The sequence below is a fragment of the Podarcis muralis genome, chromosome 6, assembly GCF_964188315.1.
Source record: "Podarcis muralis chromosome 6, rPodMur119.hap1.1, whole genome shotgun sequence".
In the NCBI taxonomy this organism is placed as follows: Eukaryota; Metazoa; Chordata; class Lepidosauria; order Squamata; family Lacertidae; genus Podarcis; species Podarcis muralis.
The window spans coordinates 76,921,538-76,942,673 of NC_135660.1; the positions used below are offsets into that span (position 1 = coordinate 76,921,538).

General features: G+C 45.5%; 1 protein-coding gene across 1 annotated transcript; it reads left to right on the top strand.

The window, feature by feature from the left end:
• The first annotated feature begins 252 nt into the window (after nucleotides 1-252).
• Nucleotides 253-20,695, top strand: SNCG (synuclein gamma). Its single transcript, XM_028729264.2, has 5 exons — nucleotides 253-614; nucleotides 10,097-10,138; nucleotides 10,614-10,741; nucleotides 16,060-16,152; nucleotides 20,252-20,695. The coding sequence occupies exons 1-5, from the start codon at nucleotides 494-496 to the stop codon at nucleotides 20,270-20,272; spliced, it is 405 nt and encodes a 134-aa protein (XP_028585097.1). The 5' UTR covers nucleotides 253-493; the 3' UTR covers nucleotides 20,273-20,695.
• Nucleotides 20,696-21,136: the final 441 nt, after the last annotated feature.

The window sequence follows — 21,136 nt, forward strand, 5'->3', positions numbered from 1 at the left end:
TTTGCTTTTTTTTTAAAAAAAAGTCTAGCTCCCGGGAGCATGGCTGCAGAAATAAATAAATAAATAAGCCCCCCTCTCCAGCTGAAAAGCATCTACAGAGTGTCCTTGAGTGAGCACTGCAGCAGATCTTTAAAGGCGATGATCTGGATGCTTTCCAAAAAGTCTCTCACTTACCTCGGCATCCTTCTTTCCCCCCACCCCCAACACCACTCTAAAACCTTACCAGGCAAATCCATATCATTAATATTTCAGCACCAGCCACTTCGCAGGCATTGGCTACGCTGCAACGTACCTCATCAATAAGAGCTGGCAAGGACGATACAGTCCACCAGGCACTGCTTTTCGTCTAGCAGAGGGATAAGAGCAGGAGGAGGCTCTAGCTAGAGAAAGTGAGCAGGAGAGTGGCACTGCAGAGAGCCGGCAGAGTACCACTCCATCTCCCAAAGCTTTTCTACGGGGAACCTCTCGGCAGGTACCGCAAGAGCAGCCCGGCATGGATGTCTTTAAGAAAGGGTTTTCCATTGCGAAAGAGGGTGTGGTGGCGGCTGCCGAAAAGACCAAGCAGGGAGTGACCGAAGCTGCAGAGAAGACCAAAGAAGGGGTGATGTATGTAGGTAAGAGTCTCTTCCTATTACTAAGAGATCTCTTCCTATTAGGAGTGGCTGTTGCTGCAGTGCAATGGGGGGGGGGGGAGGGAGAAATCCACATTTGCTGGGTGACCTTGGGGAATGATGCTACCTTTTCCATACCCCAGGGGCAGCTAGTCATATTTCAAAGAGGGTAAAGTGAAGGTGTCCCATAATATGAACTAGTTTTGGAAATACAAAGCACATGGCATGGTGAGAGTGATGCCAACCTCCCCTGGGACCTGTGCTTTTAGCAAGGGTTTGAAATGCACTGATGTAAAGGCTGCGGTTTTCTGTATGCACTTCCTTTGGAGTACATCCCAGGGAGCAGGACTTATTTCTGGGTACCTCTGCAAAGGATGGAGGGGCAGGCAAGCAAAGCTCCACTCCAGGAGACAGCTTCGCCTGCTACTCCTCTGCTCTAGCAGCAGAGGTAGGAAAACGGGTGGCAAACCTGAGGTAGATCATTTATGATTCAGCATTTAAGTCATTATAGGTCATCCCTTTCATGATGCACCGGTCTTCCCAAAGATTTGGAAGGGGTATGAATGAATTAATGAATTTATTATTTCGGTCACAGACCAGTTCCAGCCCACATACAATATCAAGGAAGTCATAAAACACGATAGGGATACACTTGAATTTGCAATTAGCAAGATTTGCCAGGGTCAATTGGCTGCCACGGTGGGTGGTGGGTGCTTTGTATTTTATTTTTTTTAAGTGCTTTTCAGCCTTGCCTTGGTTTTTGCATTTAGTTGTGTATCATTTTCCCAGCAAAAGGAGCTGCTCTGATGCATTTAATTGGCTGACAACAAAGTAGTGGCTTGTGTTATCAATTAAGGGCTGCAGAAGTTCTTGTTCTTTCTAGAAACTCAGTGGAATTTGGCTTCAATTTGCCCTGCAAGGAAGATAGCCAAGTTGCCCTTGAAGCCAGGCACACAGTGGAGAAGCATTTATGAACATGGCCACGGTCTGAGACTAGATGAGGGATTTGTTTTCCGTATTTGTAGCCTTTTTTTAAGGCTGCAACCTCATCACTGTGGGAGTAAGCCACGTTGACCTCAACAGAATTGACTTCTGACTAGACATGCATGAGTTTGCACTGCAAGTTCCTTCAATGTTTCCCATTCCACAGGGAGTTTTTACGATGCTCCCCAGAAGGGTGCAGGGTGCTATTCTCTGTCATAGAAGCATTCACCCTCCAAAAGCCATGAGCATGTCTGAAAGCACATAGAAACTGCGACAAACCAGTGTTCTGAAACTCAGCTGGAACCACTTGCAATCCTGATAGTAGCAGATTTGCCAGGATCTCCAGTGGCCAGAGTTGGAAAGATAGTCAATAGCTTATCAGAGCTGGCTCCTTCCATTTCAAAGCAAAATAGAAAATAAGGTCACCCAGCTCAAAAGCAAAATGTTACGGCTGCAACATCCTCCTTAAAGACTTCACAAAACACTTTGAAAAATGACATGAAAGGTTCCTTCCTACCCTCCTCTCAAATTCTCAGTGCCGCTGGTGATTTTACTCTAGTACTGTAGTCCTCAATCACTTCAGTCACATGCTCCCAAGATCCACTTTTTTATATTTGAGGCATCTCCATTCTTCTTCCTTGGGTGTCCACAGGATTTTTTTCCAGCAGGGGAGGGAAAAATTTGAACACCAAAAGAGGGAGCAAGCAAGTTTCTCACACACAAAACAAGAGGAACAGTGTGTGTGCATTTTGCTTCGTATCTCAGGATGTACAAATGCTGGTTTAAATGAAAACTGTCAATCTAGATACAGTGGTACCTCGGGTTAAGAACTTAATTCGGTCTGGAGGTCTGTTCTTAACCTGAAACTGTTCTTAACCTGAAGCACCACTTTAGCTAATGGGGCCTCCTGCTGCTGCTGTGCCGCTGGAGCACGATTTCTGTTCTCATCCTGAAACAAAGTTCTTAACCCGAGGTACTATTTCTGGGTTAGCGGAGTCTGTAACCTGAAGCGTATGTAACCTGAGGTACCACTGTATTATGGTTCAACTCATCTCTCTGGACACCCAGGCATCCATCTTCCTTTCTCTGTTTTGGTCCCCTCTCTCGTCTCCCCTCTTCATCCTCTTAGAGCGGAAGTGCCCATTCATTACCTTGGCAAACACATTTGCTTCATTACAGTCATGTGGAATGGGAGGGGTATGGTCAAGAAACAACAGCTGAAAACCAATGCCCAGGAGAAGATTCCCTGTTCAGCTCTGCAGATTCGGGCTGAAAATTTCACGAGGACCGAAAAGGCTTGCATTCACAGCTTTGCTTCTGAAGTTTGCCATCTCTGCCCTTCAGATCTGCAGTGATCTGGCCTTTAGAGATAGAGCTCTGCCACCAGTTCTGAAAGCTGCTCCTGAGTGATGCATTGTTGTGGGTGGAAATGGTCCGTTTTAAATACAAAGAACAGTAATTCGTAACTGAAGCTTTTCAGTACTAAAAAGTGCCAGAGAGGGGCTATTGGAGGAGAAAGACCAAAGAGCTGTGAGAGATGTTGAAGCTGCATCAGGAAGCTTAAAACAAGATTGTCAGTGGTAGATTATCAAGCATTTTCCAGACCTCTTGGGCACAGTAGGCTGCCTTTTCTGATTACAGGCGCTCTATATCCTCCCTGCTCAGCCATGGTAATTGCATCCTTCTGAGCAAAAGCATCACACTTGATCAGTGGTGGTGCATCCTTACTGTGGCTTGGTTTAAATAAGGGCTGGCCCAGGACATTTTGCATTCTAAGATGGAGCAGCAAACCCACACCACACCCACAGACCCATACACACACACACACACACCATCAAGATGCATAGTATTCTTCAAAACCAGCCAAGTTATTTTGGCACCTGAGGCAGAAAACCCCACAAGCACCTCCCCCTGGGAGGAAAAGTACAATAACAATGAACAGAATCGCTTAACAATGCGTTGCCCTTTCATGACACCCGTAATCTGCTGCCAGAGGCAGCTGACTCACTCTGTGTAATGGTAGGGCCGGCCTAGACGCATGTGTTAAGATTCCAATTCTGCAATAGTGGCTATCCTTCCAGAACTGCAGTTGTCACCACACTGTTGTCTGCATCGCCTTTCTTGTTAGCTATGTGTCTGGGAGGGGTAACCCAAAAGCATGGCCTTTTCTCAAACCTACAATAATATTTTTATTATTTATAACCCACCCATCCAGCCACTCTGGGCGGCTTCCAACACATATAAAAACATCATAAAACGTCAAACATTTTTAAAACTTCCTGTATATTTCACAACTTTATACAAGGGGATTTTTAACAGGGGCAGCTCTCCTCAGCCTTGCATGACCTAACAAATTTCCTGCTTCTGCACAACTTTTGAAGGTGCACGAAGGAACTCTGGATGCTTCTGGATCTAGCTGACTTCCCAACATGACAAAGATTCATCTGCCTATCCAATGCTTAGTATTTGGGTTTTTTTTAATGACCATGACAAAGCCCTGCATTTAGGCCAGGGGCATCTTTTAAGGAAAGCAAGACAAGCCTCCTGCTGTGTGTCAGGCTATATATCACTGGCTGTAGGGTTAAGAACATAAGAAGAGCTGGCTGGATCAGGCCAACGGCCCATCTAGTCCAGCATCCTGTTCTCACAGGGGCCCACCGGAGGCCTGTGGGAAAACAGCAAGCAAGACCTGCGCACTAGAGCCCTCGCCTCACTTGGGATTCCCAGCATCTGGCATTTGAGAGCAACCTGCCTCCGACAATGGAGGTGGACAGTTCAGGGATTCAGGCCACAGACTTTTAAATCTCCCTCTAAAGGAGGAAATAAGGCATTTCTGGCTTCTCCTGCCTGGCTCCCCTCGTTTGCTGTTATGAGCATGGCGTGGCTGCAAATACAAAAACATAATAAAGCATCAAACATTGAAGTAAATGGGAGAAATTGTACCAGTGGCTCCTGTGAACCAAACAAACAGGCCCATGTAGTAGCCAAAGGGCGCAAATACTTTTGCATTAAAAAAAGGTGACTTTAATCTGTGCAGATAACATTTAACTGCACGTTTTAACAGCCGCAAAACTAGTGCTTTTCAAATATGCTGCTTCTTTCTGATTTAATCTTAACTAGCTAAGTCTGACCTTGGAAGTTGCCACATCTATGAAAATTTTAGCACAACATACTTCCATTGAGACACTGAAGAATTGCAAACTGGGAGTGGGGTTTGCAGCCTAACCTGGAGAAGCTCTTTGATCCAATGTGAGGGGAAAGTCCCTCTTTCCCTCGGGATCTTAGCAAACCAGTCCCTTGCCTGGAGATATTCTTGGTCTTGGCATCAAATCATGCCGTTTGTTAGCAGCCAGTTTTTTGCTGCACTGAAAGGGATTTCTGGCATATCCCTCAAGATCCCTATTGACTATGCACAAGTAGCAATACTGATGAGTCACTGCAGAGATGGAGAAGAGCAGCCGCTGGTCTTGCAAAGGCTGCTGCTGCTGCTGCTGCAGGAGGACACGGCATTTCTCTGCCTAACTTGCATACTCCGCCCCTAGGGCACACACGCAAAGTTGTTTTTGCTTCACATGGTTAACACAAATCTGACTGCACTGCAGCTTGAGTTGTGGTGCTGTTTACGAGGCCTTGGCCTTTTTCGTTCTGCCAAGTGGTAAGTGGCTCACCTGATAGGCTCTGCAAGTTGTTAGAGCATGAGACCAGAGCCTCCCCACAGTGTCCCTATTTTCCAGGGACAGTCCTGGATTTACAGAAGCCATTCCAGTTTCTGATTTGATCCCGGAATGCCCCGCTTCTTCCTAGGATATCCCTATTTTCAAAATGTTGGAGGGTATGGTAGGATGTCTCTATTTTCATTGGAGAAATGTTGGAGGGCATGGAGTTATCCGACCCTCGAGCCATCTGAAGGCAGCCCTGTATAGGGATTGTTTAATGTTAAATAAATAAATAAATAAATGAAGAAGAAGAAGAAGAAGAAGAAGAGGAGGAGGAGGAGGAGGAGGAGGATTATGTCCCTATTTTCATCGGGGAAATGTTGGAGAGTATGTGAGGCTCTGAATCTCAGGGCTGTGGGTTTGAGCCCTACATTGGGCAAAAGATTCCTGCATTGCATGGGGTTGGACTAGATGACCCTCATGGTCCCTTCCAACTCTACAACTTTATGATTATACTATCCAATAGAAGCAATTCAGATAATGTAGCCAGGATATCTCCCCTCAGTGGCAGCATGTACTTGCTATTGTCATGCTCTGTTCCTTAACCACCAGAGACCAGTCAGCCAAATGATGTTCCTAGCTGGTGAGCAGAAACAGAGAGTTTAAAGCATGGATAAAGAGATGCCTCTCCTGTGGACCATTAAGGCTCTTGAGACCCCTTTCTCCACCCATGCTATATTTTAGGACATCTCAATTGCAGAGCAAGGGACTCACAGAGACCAAAACTCATCATAACAAAAATATAAAGATGGAAGAGCAAAGTTTTATGGACAGGTTGCACAATGGGGAGAGCTGAGAGCTGAATTTCTGGCCTGGGCCAAATTTGAAGAGAAGGCAGGGCATACAGCCTGAATCTCTGGAAAAGGAGAGCTAGCAAGGACTAAGAAATTCCAGACTGAGAAATAATACAGTGAAGATGAGAGCAGAAATGCTACCACAGGGTAAAGTTATGTGGGAACAGCCTTCATTCTCCTTCATCAATAGTCCCTGGTGTCAACCCATTCTGAGGATTTCTTTGAGGGCTGGCTCCAGGTTTGAGTCTGATCTCTGCCAAGTACCATCCTGTGGGGGAGCCTTCCTGTATCACTGAGATCCTGTGAGCTTATCCATTTATGGAAGCTGCAATGGGCACCAGGTGGCTTGGGCCTACTCTTAAATTTTTCCACAATGCCCCAGATCAGCGCTATACCAGCAGCATTATGGGAAATCAAAATGGCTGTCAGCTGCCTAAGGTTTTTGGGCCTAGCACACACAAAAATGGCTCCACCCTGCGCGTGTGATGTATTGTACCCCCCCCCCCCCCAAGTTCATTTATGAAAAAAAGAAAGAAGAGAGAACATGCTTTCTGACAGCCAGCTGTGGCGGGGAATGGGTTGACTTTGTAACCTTATACACCCAAGCTGCAGGCAAAAGTTTAAGCTGCTGGAACAACACCCATTTTGTCTTTGGTTGGCAACAGCTGTACTTGGCTGGCAAAGCTTTGCGCTGGCAGGTCGGGTTTCATGCCATGCATAAGGCGAGCGTGAAGCCTGAGTCACTGGGTGTGGTCCTTAAAGAACACAGAGCAGACCAAACAAGCTCAGAATAGCAACACCAGAGCTGCCTTCTCCTGGCTTTTGCAGGGACTTTCAACTCGGTAACTGTGTGAGACTCCTTAATCACTGCTGCTGCTAGTCCCCATCTGAAGATGATGGTGCCAGTAAGGCCATGTACACAATACCATTTACTCTGGCTCTGGTGCATTGTTTCAAAATGCAAGACGCATGGGGCAAGGCATTGCTTGGAGGCCAGATCCACGGCCCCTGCGGTTGCCTGACCTTGCCTCATGGGTGGACCAGCCCTGCCGGACCCTTTAAAAGGCCACACACAGCGCTCGTTTGACCGTGGCATTCATCAAGGGTTTAAATTCCTATGGATGGCAGTGGATCGAGGCTGCGGCGTTCATGTGTGGCTGTGCTAACCTTTAGATGCTCTTTAAAACCTTCAAAGAGAATCAAATGATGCATACAGATTCACAATGCCGTTTTCAGTCAATGCACCAGACAGGCTAGGGCTTGTTATGCTCCTTTGCTATTCCTACAGGCTTAGTTTCCCTTCCAGGCGTACCAAAAAAAAGCACAGGGGGTGGGGTGAGTGCTCTGCTTCTCCTTGAGGGCTGAGCTAGCTTTATCCACGCACCACCCCTTCCCACTTTATTTATTTGTCATTTCCATTTCTAGCCTGCCCTTCATTAAATTAACGACCCCAGAATTAGGTTGCAACGTGGAGGAGAAATCACGGGTGCAGCTTTGTTGTCAACTCAGGGGCACAGTGTGGGGAGGGCTGCTGGGGCAAATGCCCTAGGCGCATTTTTCCCCCCACCGCCCTCCCTGAGCCAGTCTTTCACTGCTTTGCGAAGCTGGGATCTGATTAGATCTCAGCTTTGCAAAGTACCTCAGGGAGGGCGGCATGAGAAGGATGCAACAGCCACATGCCCTTTGACCCCGGCCACACAAGGTGGCGAGGCTGGGATCAAGAGGTACATGGCTATTATGCCCTTCTCCATGCCGCCCTCCTCAGATCCGAGCTTCACAAAGCCACTCAGGGAGCCTGGCATGAGGATGCAACAGCTGTCCAGAGGCATCAAGGCTGGGCAGGCGTTGTGGGCTTCCTCCGTTCCTCACCTCACTTCTGGCACGCATGCGCAAAGACACATACCCACCCTGGGCGCAAGGAGAAAAAAAATTGCCTGGCCAGATGATTTTTGACTTTGCGGTCAACTGGCAGCAAATTCAAATCCCCAGCACTACCTCTTTTTGAAAAACAACAACAGTATACCTTAAGTTTGAGCTTGTCTATAGCTGACCAATGTTTGAAGGGCTAACTCTGCATTTAAATGTGTAGTTGCAGTGGGAGGAAATCACACTATGCTTGTGTTAACACAACCAAGCAAATCTGTGGTGGAAGATTTCATACCACTCTGTGGATAGTATTCATACTCCCCTCCATTATTATTATTTTAAAAACTAACACCATACCACTTTCATACAGTCCAAAGACTCCTTTTATTTAATACGTGGATAAACTTGAAAGTCCACACTTTCAGTTACGCCACACAGATACACAGCAACCCTCTCCCACAAATACCTATTTTCAAGTTTTACTGGCCTCTACCTAACAAATCAAGGGATATTTGGAATTCTGGCGAAACAGGTCACTTGAAAATCTTAAAACATAATTACAAAACAACAACAAAGATTTGAGGATCAGTTTCAAATGAGCTGGCTGTTTGAGGCACACTCCCAGTAGTTGTTTGTTTGCTAAAAAAAATAATAATTGTTCATGCTACATCAGACCTAGTTTGTTGCAATACATACTGATATGCAACATGATATGCAGAATTATTTGATAGCAACTGATCTGTGATCGTAATCATAATCAAGATTGATTGATTGATTGAATCCCCTAGTGTGAACCCGAGGTGGGTGAATCGGTCCATTTCAGTTTCTCTCCTTTTGTCATTTTTCCATTCTTAAGTTCAGTTCTCCACATTTCTGTGATTTTTTTAAAAAAGCCCTCACGAAAATTCACCAGTATTTGAATGTGAATTTCCCCTAATATGCTGTTTTGCCTAATACACACATTTTAACAAAGCAAATTCCCTAAATTGGTGTGTTTTTGTATCTTATCTTCACTAATATTGATGCATTTTTATGGACGCTTTTACCTCAGCGTGTGGATGTATGTCAACATTATTTGGCTTATGTGCACCGCAAAATTCAGAATAGCTGTGCCTTTTGATGGATGACTGTGTTTCAGTTCTTGTATTATTTCAGAAGGTGCAAAGTAGGTTTGCCCCAAAATGCAAACTGAACGAAGCTTCTCCACTTTCCCTAGTGTGGATGCAGACTTAGCTGATTTAGGAGGTACCAACCTCTTATGCAAAACTACCCGAAGTCAAGTCCAAAGAACAAAATGTCCAGCTTAGGCGAAGAGGTGGTTGGTGGTGGGTTTGTTGTGCAAGTGGGCCAAATCCATTTTAATTGTGCAACCGCAATTTTCTGGAATGTGATCGAATCCTCCCTGCAAAATAGCAACAGTCTAGAAACACCCCCCCAAAAAAAAACCTTTCTCCTCTCTATTCCCACCTCCCCACACAGGAAAAAAGATGCCCTCTAAAAGGCTTTTGTGTTGTACATTTGTACGGGCTCTCACCAGGGACGCGGACTTATAAAAAATATTGGGGGGGCCCGGGAAAGCTCATGAATAATAAATAAGCTCATGAATATGCAAATAAAGTGGCGCCGCCTCCTCGTGAGCGAATAGGGGAGAGCGTGCTGCGCCTATTAATCAGCTCCAAAGGAAATTGGGTGGAGCTTTTGCTCGGGAGGGAGGGCAGGAGGCATGCAGCCCGCCCCTCCCTGTGCATTTTGGGCTGGGGGAGGGGCGGCGATGGCGCTCTGCTGGAGGGGCGCCGGAGATTATTGGGGGGGCGGAGCCCCCCCAAACGAATTTTTGAGGGGGCTCGGGCCCCCTCAAGCCCCATGGAGTCGGCGCCTATGGCTCTCACCATGCCACTTATCTGAAGTGCCTTATTGTCTTGGATTCAGGAATCTCTGATCCTTTTGTGTGGGGATGAATGACTCATCTGCACTTTGCCTAAGTATGCCTTTGCTGTACATACTGTCATGCTACCGTGAATGTCAATTGAAGGGGCTCGCCCCCCCCGTTTGTTTTTTTTACAAAAAGAAAAGCACAAGGATCAATGAAAACAAGCCTGAAAATACCTTTTCCTCCATTTTACAGGGACCAAAACCAAAGAGGGCGTAGTGCAGAGTGTCACTTCAGGTAAGATCATTGCAAATTTCCACGTTATGTGTTGAATTAGCAGCTTCCATTTTATGCTTTCGGTTTATTTCCATGAGTGGCTTTTTTTCTTATACCTGTGACTACACTTACACTCTTTGACTACACTTGTTCCCAACAGAACGGCAAGGTTGCAGGTTCGATCCCCATAAGGGACAGCTGCATATTCCTGCATTGCAGGGGGTTGGACTAGATGATCCTCAGGGTCCCTTCCAACTCTCTGTTTCTATAAGATTCTGTGAGAGCTGACAGAAAACATCGCCACTTTTGGAGCAAGCCACTATTTTGAAAAAAGGCAGCACCAACAACCATATCAACAAGCCACTTACTTTTGCTTCAGTAGAAGTGGCAAGACTTTTAACAAAAGTTTATAATTAGGTCTCCCCCCCCCCCAAAAAAAGAGAGAATGGTTTGCACTGTAGCTCATCAGATCTGCCTATTTCTATTTTATGTTTAGTTGCTGAGAAGACCAAAGAACAAGCCAACCTGGTGGGGGAATCTGTAGTGGCCAGTGTCAACACTGTGGCAAAGCAGACCGTAGAAGGAGCAGAGACCATTGTCACCACCACTGGGGTTGTACAAAAGGTAGGCCAGAACTTAAGCATCACAAACACATGTTCCCCAAACTGGGCTTGCCAGGTAAAGCCCATGGTAGGGTATTTGTAGGGGAAAGTAAGCAGGCCGGATGGATGAATAACTCCTCACCCCTGACAACCTCGCCTCTCATCCTCCAGTCATCTGAGAAATAAACCTGGTGAACTCCAGATACTTCACACAACATCTTCTACCATTGTCCCTGACCACTGGTCAGTCTGGGTGGAGCTGATGGGAGTTGTAGTCAAAAACCAGGCTGAGGAAGGTTGGTATAGATGGTTAGCACTCTGGGAAATGTTCTTGGGCTGTGTACACTATAGTTTAAAGCACTTTCTTCCTCTCAAGGAATTCTGGGCACTGTAGTTTATCCTTCACAGAGTTACAATTCCTGGCAACCCTTAACAAACTACAGTACCCAGAATTCTTTGAGGGAGGAAAACGTCCTTCAGATGTGCTTTGAAGGTTTAGTGTGTAAGCAGCTTTAGATGACATGGGGGGAAAGAACATGTGTTCTCAGTTCCAGGATGGCTATATGCATCTTCTTGGGGGGGTGGGGCAGGATAGCACCATCATTGTCCAGAGTTCTTACACACTCCTCTTACAGAGTCTTCATTTTCTGCCTAGCATCTTGACAAACAGAGAAGATGTTTGTGCTTCAGGGAAAACACAAAGCTTTTTCTTTCCTGCACTGGCATGTGTGAATTTCAGTGCCAAACAACCTCCGTTTAACCGTTCTCGTCTCGGAACGGGGACCAACTTTTCCATTCAGATGATGCGGCACAAAGCTTGCTTGCTGCAATGCAGGCACCGACCACGCGTTCACCAGCCAATGCTTGCTCCATTTGTAAGTGAGCTGCGGACGCTGGACCAATTAGGCAGACAGCAGCTGCCTGGCCTTGTTTTGCTGCATCGCTTCAGTTCCATTACAGTTTTATTAAGGCTCAAGCCAAAGACCAAAACACGTCAAAAAATAAGGGATAAAATCACAACACACACAGCAATAACACATATATATCCTAAAATACAATTTAAGAACAATTGATTCAGTAGATTCTCTGTGACATAGCCCTGAAACAAAACTGGCTGGAGTTTTTCCTCGCAGAGCACAGAAAGCTACGGATCGCATTTAAAAGTCACATGGTGCAGGCAGTGGCAGACATAGAGCAAAGACAACTATCTTATCTTATTGTCTGTGTAAAGATAGCAACATCAGAGGCAAAGGAACATATTCTCACCATCTTCAGAAATGCCACTCTTCAGTGGATTAAAAATGTGTGTGTAATGTGGCTGGCCCCATCCTCTGCCACTTCTGGAAGTTCCACTGTGGGCATGAGCTCAGATAATAGTGTGTGTGGCCAATTTTTGAGACACAAGTTTTCCACCAAACCAGACTTTCACAAAACAGTGGGTTAATATTTAAAAATTACACATGCGGCCTCCCCAAGTCTCAGAAAACTGAGGTCCATCGTGGGCACGCATTCAGGTATCCTTTTTACCTGTGGATGTGGCCAATTTTGTATTTTATTTTTGAGATACAACTGAAGTGCTGGCTGCCACTTGGATGAGGACAACATGAAAAGCATGCCCACACAGGATGCAGCAAATCAACTTTCAGCAGCGACACTTCCACAGACCTAAGCTTTAGGTATGTGCCTGAATCCCTCTTGCAAAATAGTGACAGTCTGCAGACAGCCAGTGCAAAATATTGGAAGGGCATGTGAAGATAAAGGAATGATGAAAAGGCTCCTGTTTGATACAACCATAGGCGCTGCCCTGTCATGTCCAGAGTTTGTGTTTCTAACCAGAAAAAACTTGTGAAGTTATAAGAGAAGAGAGAGGAATTAAATTAAATATATATTATGCAAGCTGACACTCCTTCATCCTGGAAATGTGTCGGATGCTACTGTTCCAGTTCAGAGAAAGAGAAAATCTCAAGAGGCTTGTTCCTGCCTGGTTAAAAATAGATTGGTGAGTCAGAGAAGTAAAATCATGGTGTGCGGAATGCAGCCTGAGAAGCAAACAGAAGAAGATTCTCAAGCACGTCACTCCTCATTAAATACGAGCCGAGCATGCTGGGCAATTGCAGGCATCTGATTAATTAGTTATATGTTAATTTGATTTTTTAAGCCGTTCTCCATGAATCCTGTTCCCAAGGGTGGTTTACCATACCAAAGGTTGATGAACTGAAACAACAAAATGCCCCAACTTGTGTAAAACGTATTTGAAAAAAATCAAGAACCGTAGATGGACATCGGCTAATTTCACTGGCCTTATTGAATCAAAGGTTCAAAAGACTGATGGCAATCTTGTCAGCCGCACATCCAAAGGAAGGGGGTTCCATAAAAGAGGGGCCACTACAGAGGAGGCTCTGTGTCATTGCATTATGGGTTTCACCCAGCAACGGGACATCTTAAACACACACTTATCCTGTTCCCATATAAAGCAGGGGTTTTGTGTGTGTGTGTGTGTGTGTGTGTGTGTGTGTGTGTGTGTGTGTGAGAGAGAGAGAGAGAGAGAGAGAGAGAGAGAGAGAGAGAGGGAGGGAGATATTTCCCCAAAAGGAGCATGTAAGAGAAGAGCGTAAAACCTTTCCTTACCTTGCTGTGCTCCATAGATTTAAGCAATTCCCTCTCTTCCCAGCTCACTTGTACTACTTTGGGCTGGGGAAAACAGCTTAAAAGCACATTAAGGAGACATAGGATGGGTTTTGCTCCTCTTCTTCCACCCACACATGCTCCTTCTTTTCAGATGCATTTCAAACCCCCTTGGCTTTACAGAGGAATCAATGCTTAAAATACGCACAGTTGTCCAACGTACCCAGCTTAGCCCTGACAGTGAGTGACATTTCTTACTGATCCTCAGCTTCAGTCTCCTCAGTCTAGTCCTCACCAGCCTTCAAATTTGTGTTCAGATTTCAAATTTGAAATTCCAAATGAGGCAATTTATCAGTGTGCATGTTTCATTTCTGAACCTGAATATTTCAGGTTCTATCTATCTATCTATCTATCTATCTATCTATCTATCTTTCTAGTGCTTTACTTGAATACATATTATCACCACCACAAACCACAAACCATCACAAACCATACATTTCAAGAATTCAACAGTAAACATACAAGCTCCAGTTAGAGGGAAATTATGTATGCGTTACACAATTGTAGGCAACCGCCAGAAAAAGCACAGAATGGGGTACTGGGACTCGGCTTCTCGATAAATCCCAGTTTTACCGTAATTTTGAAAACTAAAGTTCTAGTCCTCATTGCAGGAATGGGAAAGCTGTGGCCCTCCAGATGGAATGCCAGTTGCCATGAGCCCCAGTGGACAAGGTTGATGGGAATTGTAGGCCAGCGACATTTGGAGGGCCACAAATTCCCCATCCGTGATTCATAGGCTTCATATTATTTGAGGAATCAATCAAACAATCAATCAATGAATCAATATACTGCCCTTCACCCAAACATCACGGGGGTGGGGGGCAGGTTACAACATAAAGGAACAAAATGCTAATAATAATAATAATAATAATAATAATAATAATAATAATAATAATAATAAAAAACGCCACACACATTTAAAAGGCCATAGAATTGACCAGAATGTGTGGCACGTCTCAGGAGCCAAAGAGGAATGTCAGTGCAATTGCGAGTGGTTCCATTGACCCTCCCTGTGGTGTGTTAGTCTGCCTGTGTCTCAAATCTACCTATGTATATATAGATATATAGAGATATAGGAGCTGCAACAGAACAGGACGAGGAACAGGACGAGGAGGAAGTGCTAGGAAGGAGCAGCAGGGGAGGAAGGAGGAAGCAGGCACAATAGCCAAGCTTCCCACTCATGGCTCAGCGACTGGCGATGACCTACTCTCAAAACAATAAATATACTGACCTACTGGCTTGAGGAAGGGGAAAACACCATGGGGACAGCGACCATTATTTATAGGGGCTGTGAGAACTAGATGGAACTAATCTAGCATCGTAACATAGGCTCTAGCAGCTGTGATGGTAAAGTTTCTGTTTAGCAAATACAGTGGTACCTTGGGTTAAGTACTTAATTCGTTCCAGAGGTCCGTTCTTAACCTGAAACTGTTCTTAACCTGAAGCACCACTTTAGCTAATGGGGCCTCCTGCTGCCGCCACGCCGCCAGAGCCCGATTTCTGTTCTCATCCTGAAGCAAAGTTCTTAACCTGAAGCACTATTTATGGGTTAGCGGAGTATGTAACTTGAAGCGTATGTAACCTGAGGTACCACTGTATCCGTTCCCCTGCCCCTAACACCCCACTCGAGTGCCATCAGAAACTTCTAGAACTGTCCAGACCCCTGTAGTTATTCTGTCATCTCTCTGACCAAGCTGAACAGAGCATCTGTTCTTGCCGGACACCAAAGTGCCCCTTCGCCCGAGGTAAAACAATGAATATGCATCCAACCAGGAAGAGGAAATGGGTATGTGAGCCCAGCCAGCCAGGTCTGCTGCTGCCTGGGGGTCTGGTCATGGGGAGAGGGTTCAGTGCCTTCCATTGCCAGCCTGATTTTCCTTTGAGGTTGCCAACTCCCCCCTGCTCCCCCCCCCGCCGCCATAATGTACTGGCTTGCTCTTGAACATTGAACAGCTTGGCATTCAGAAATCAGCAGGTGACACCGTGGGGAGGTAAACACAGTTTGCCTGGCTGATGTCTGCACAGCAAGCTGGTGGAAGCTGGTTGGAAAGCTGCCAGATTTCATTTTTGTCGCAAGAACGTTGCATAACCTTGAAAGGGATTCAGCAATAACCCTGCTAAGGAGAGGCAGTGTGACCAAGTGGGCAGAGATCTTTTGAGATCTGGATCCAGAGAAGTCTCACTTCAGCCTTTTCTTCCTGATGATAAAAAAGCAAACAACTCTGCAATAATTCCTCAATATACTTCTGCAATATGTTCCTATTTTCCAGGGATAGTCTCGGGTTTACAGAACCCATCCCGGTTTCTGATTTGATCCCAGAAGGTTCCGCTTTTCCTTAGGACGTCCTTATTTTCACCGGATAAATGTTGGAGGGTATAGAGTTATGTGACCCACCAAGCCAATGAAATAAGTAACTATACAGAAGACATCTGAAGGCAGCCCTGTATAGGGAAGGTTTTTTTTTAATGTTTAATGTTTTATTGTGTTTTTATATATGTTGGAAGCTGCCCAGAGTGGCTGGGGCAACCCAGTCAGATGGATGGGGTATAAATTATCATTATTATGGATTATTTTGTCCCTATTTTCACTGGAGAAATGTTGGAGGGTCTGCTTTTGCCCTCTTAACGCTCTGCCTTGTGGTTTACATCCCACAGGAGGACTTAGAGCACCCAGTGGAATTTGAAGAGCCACCTGCTGCCACTGCTGAAGATGACGCCCCAGTGGAAGCCACAGAAATCAGTGCAGAGGTAAAGCACAGCCACAGCCCAGCTAACCCCAGAATCCTTGGCTGGTCTGGGTTTTTTCTCGCCATCTATTGCTCTTTCCTTACTTTCTCTGTGCTGAGCTGGTTTCCATTTCTTTTCTGCATACAGGTGATTTCAGATCTTTTCTCTGCTGATCATAATGCCAAAAATACTCCCCTTTTGTTTGTCTTTCCAGCTACAAGCCCATTCCTGGCCTGTCTGGCTGGAAGCAGACAGTCGTCGTCAAAATAAAATAAAATAAAAATAATACCCTGCCCAATAGTTGGAAGTGGGTCAGATTAGAAAATCTAATTGCATACATGCACATTTACTTTGTCCCAGGCTGTGTACACACCATACTTTGAAAACATACCCATCCAAATCATGGGAACTGTAGTTTACTCCTCACACTGCAACCATTCCCAGCATTCTTATCAAACTACAGTTCCCAGGATCCTTTGCGGGAAACTCACATGCTTTAAATGTACGGTGTGTATGCAGCCCCAGTGCTGCATCTCGGCAAATGGGTTTTACAGATTTCTCAAATGATGCAAAACCCTAGATAACTTTTCTATCAAATTTAAGAGTAGAACAGTGTACGTAGTGCAAACTGCCTGCAGCTCGGGATGGGGTCAAAAAAGAACGACTATCTGTTTCCAGTCTTTGCTTACTAACCTCAAACTACTTACTGGGATGATTCTAGAATAAGTAGTTTGTAGCTTAAGAGCCGACTTTGATGGAGCATTTTTCTGGATCAAGTGACCCCTTGATAATGCACTGGGCATATTTGTTTGTGCATATATTAAATCTTAGCATATATCAACTTTTTTCACTATTTCATTTTTTTAAACCATTTTTAAAAATTAAGTTTCAATTGCAACTTTTTTTCCGAACAACAAACACACACAATATCAATCATTCATCCAGCGGCAGGTAAGAAACTCCAGCTATAATTCCTAACTCCATTCCAATCCTATATGAATATACCAAAGCTATCACTTTAACCAAAAAGGGTGTTAGAAGAAATACTTTGCAAGGAAGGAAAATTTATAATTCAGGTTCATTATAGCCTATAAAACTAACTGAGTCACATTCTGGTGGACCTAAGTTCTAGGACAACAAAACCTAGAGGGTTAGCCGGAGGGAAAATGGCTAGCTCATAGGCTCCCTAGTACAAGCCAAGAACTTTAGCTGATGCAAAGCTCAGAAGGTACCTTCAGTGCACTTTGGGGAATGGTATATCTTGGGAGAAGTTAGTGTGGTGTCCTTCAGATTTATTGGATTCCATTTCCCATCCGTCCCAGTCATCATGGCTGATGGCCAGAGATGGTGGGAGTCCAACAATATCTGAACTGCCAGCTTTCTCCCTTCCATGAATGAATAAAGCAAATGAACTCAGGTATCTGGAGTGCTTACTGCACCTTGTCCCCATTGTTTTGCCACACCATTTCTTGATCAGGTAGTGCCGCCAGTGTGGTGTGGTGGTTAAGAGCGGTGGACTCGTAATCTGGTGAACCGGGTTCGCTTCCCTGCTCCTCCACATGCAGCTGCTGGGTGACCTTGGGCTAGTCACACTTCTCTGAAGTCTCTCAGCCTCACTCACCCCACAGAGTGTTTGTTGTGGGGGAGGAAGGGAAAAGGAGGTTGTTAGCCACTTTGAGACTCCTTAGGGTAGTGATAAAGCAGTATATCAAATCCAAACTCTCTTCTTCTTCTTCTTCTTCTTCTTCTTCTTCTTCTTCTTCTTCTTCTTCTTCTTCTTCTTCTGTGCCACCAATTAAGGTGGCTTTTTGGGTGTGTCTCTGTGTGTGTCCTTCTTCCCAAGAGCTTGCTTAGTGATAGCACACCAAGTCCTCATGTTAGTCCTCAGCTGGGGACCCCGCCGATGGTGCCATGGTGTCCTTCCAGGTTGGAGAGACAGATGAAGGTGATTTCCATTTGACACCCCAACCCAATAGGAAGGAGGACAGTGGAGAATCCCATAAATACAAAAAGGAAAGAAGAGATATAAACCAGGAATGTGGGTAGGTGCCTTGTCTGCCAGCCAATCATCAGAGGAGATTCCAGCAGCTGCCCTCTGCTCACTACCATAGTTCAGAGCAAGTGAGTAGCAGAGCATGAGACAACCAGCTGCTGCAGAGCAGGGACTATCTGCTGGTGGCGGTGCATAGCCAGCCTACATGTACAGAACCCTCAGAGTTAATTTGCAACTTGAATTGTTTACAAGGGAATTGCATCCTCTGAATGGTTGCTGAATGGGTCTGTGATTCTTCACTGATCATTCATTTAGAAAAACATTCTGCCTAAGCAGGAGCCTCCAAATTCAACGGCCGATTTCCAGAGAAGGAAAGTTATACGACACTGTGGAATAGGCTTACTCTGTCCCACCCACTGTTGGCCCCGACTCCCGACTGACGCATTCCGTGAGTCATCATCAGAGCAGGCCTAAGACATTCTGCTGCCTGAGGCAAAGGACAACATGCCCTTCCCCTGACCCTACCCATTCCATTTACAAAAACCTGACAGGAATGGGATTTGAAGCATCCGTCAATACTGGCAATAGAAAACATGGTTGGTAATACGCCGCCCTGTGCAAGGCCAACATTTGACTTCCTCCCCCAGCTCTCTTGGCTCTGGCTTAAGTCAGGTTTTGAGAAGGAAGTGTGAGGCTCTGACAGGGTCTAGAGGCCTCCTTCATCCTTCTCAAAGTCTGGTGAGTGCTTGCCTGGCTTTGGGAAGGAGGCAGGAGGATTCTAGGACCCTGTTGGAGCTCTCACAACTCCTTCCTGCAGCCAGGCAAGTACTTACCAGACTTTGAGAAGGTGCCCTCCTCGGCTGTGCAGCCATACTGCTCGCACTGCCCTAAATCCACCTCTGTAGGATAGAATGATCTAGCACAGGGGTCGGCAAGGTTTACTTCGCCTGGGCCGGTTTACTCCAGTGGAGATCACTCCATGGGCCTGATTGCGTCTGCGTTTGCGCAGATGCAATTTCTGGCACTGCGGAAGTGAGTCCCCACACCATGCTGCGCCAGTTTAGTGCCGCACACTGGGACTAGCCAAGCGGGTGGCTCGGTTCGGGGGTGGCTTGGGGGCTGGTTAAACGACCCCCGTGGGCCACTTGTGGCCCAAGGGCCTTAGGTTGCCGACCCCTGCTCTAGCACACCTGGGGGCAGCAAACTAGTGTAAGTGGTACAGGACAAGCTGTGTGATGCACCCAGCCCTATCCTCATACAAGGCGGATTGCCTAGGAGTTCAGAGGGAACAGCATCTGTTGTCTGAGGCAATTGCTCTGCCCAATGGAATAGCCAAGCTACCCTAGAGAGGAAATGTATCTAGGATGTCAGCATTCAGCAAATTTCAGGCACACACGGTAACATATAAATATAAATAAACACACACACACACACACACACACACACTCCTCCAGATTTCTCAGGGTCATTCCACATTTTCATTTTTCTGCATAACAAATACCATATTTTTCGCTCTATAAGACCCACCAGACCATAAGACGCACCTAGTTTTTGGAGGAGGAAAACAAGAAAAAAAATATTCTGGATCTCAGAAGCCAGAACAGCAAGAGGGATTGCTGCGCAGTGAAAGCAGCAATCCCTCTTGCTGTTCTGGCTTCTGGGATAGCTGCGCAGCCTGCATTCACTCCATAAGACGCACACACATTTCCCCTTACTTTTTAGGAGGGAGAAAGTGAGTCTTATAGAGGAAAAAAATACGGTATATTCTTTCTCATTGATGCAAAGGGTGAAATATCTCTTTTCTGCCATTGGCACTTTTGTTGAGGAGGGTGTCTACTCAGCACACTTTATTGTTTGTTTATTCCTATGGTGCCACTAAAATAACCACTTACATGCCTGATCATAAATATCAACATGTATGTTGCCTGGCAGAGTGGGGAACCCCTCCTACAGTCTACTTACTCATTACACTTGATGACAGCTCATACAGAGGCATGTTTACTGCTCCTTTTCAAAACTTTCTGCATGTGTATAGAGATCTTGCTTTCACCCTCTGGCTTCGGAGTCGACTTGGATTTTGGTGGGGGGCAAATTAACCTGTTTTCTTCTTGTTTCTCTTCTTCCCAGGGCGAAAATGAAGGAAATTAACCCTCCTAGTGTGAAAAGTGGGAATCCCAGGAGTAAATGCAGAAATGTTAGCTGCCACCAGAGCAGGGAAATCACTCATCCCCTAGGCTAACTTCATTCAGCACTACAGTCTTTCACTTGCCTCATACCGACATATCATAGATGTCTAGCAGACTCTTGACCATCTGTTTTAGGGAAACTGTGTGCAGCAGAGCTCTGTCTGTCCCCGTCCCCCCCCATCTCCTTTGTGGCTTCCTTCCTTCCCCATCTTCAAAGCCTTCTGAGCGTGTGGTTTGGTAGCCGTGATATAGCACAGTCGTGGTTGGAATTGCTGGTTAATGTCTTCTGCCCATTAGCATCAGCACTTGAGATCCCTAAAAATGGTGGACTTTTTTTTTTTAAGAAAAAAAGAGAGACAAAATAAAACAACTTTGTTTCAACTAACTCTTTGTTTGCGCCTTCTCAGTTTATTCATCATTCTGACTGTGAGTCTTGTTGGTTATAGTAGTTTTGCCTTTGTAAGAGGCATACCACACCAGCATTAAAAAAATAGAGGGGGGGGAATGAGTGAATGGTTGGTTTATATTATCAGCTGATCGAAGAGTCTAATCTTGTGCCGTCAGAGCTGATCCCTTTTCATTAATATCTACGGACGCTTTAAACTCTTGAATATGACAAAATCTATATCAGTGTGCCTTCCTCCAAATCGCATCTCAGATTTGCTTACGGTAAATTTGCAGCTATAAGACAAGTGTATCAGATTGTGGTCTGGTGCATATAAATATAATAATAATTATGCTGAGCTTGCCAAACAACTAACAACTGTCTGAGTTTGAGGCCCCCTTTGAACTTGAGGTCCAGGCCAAATGGCCCTTCTGCACACAC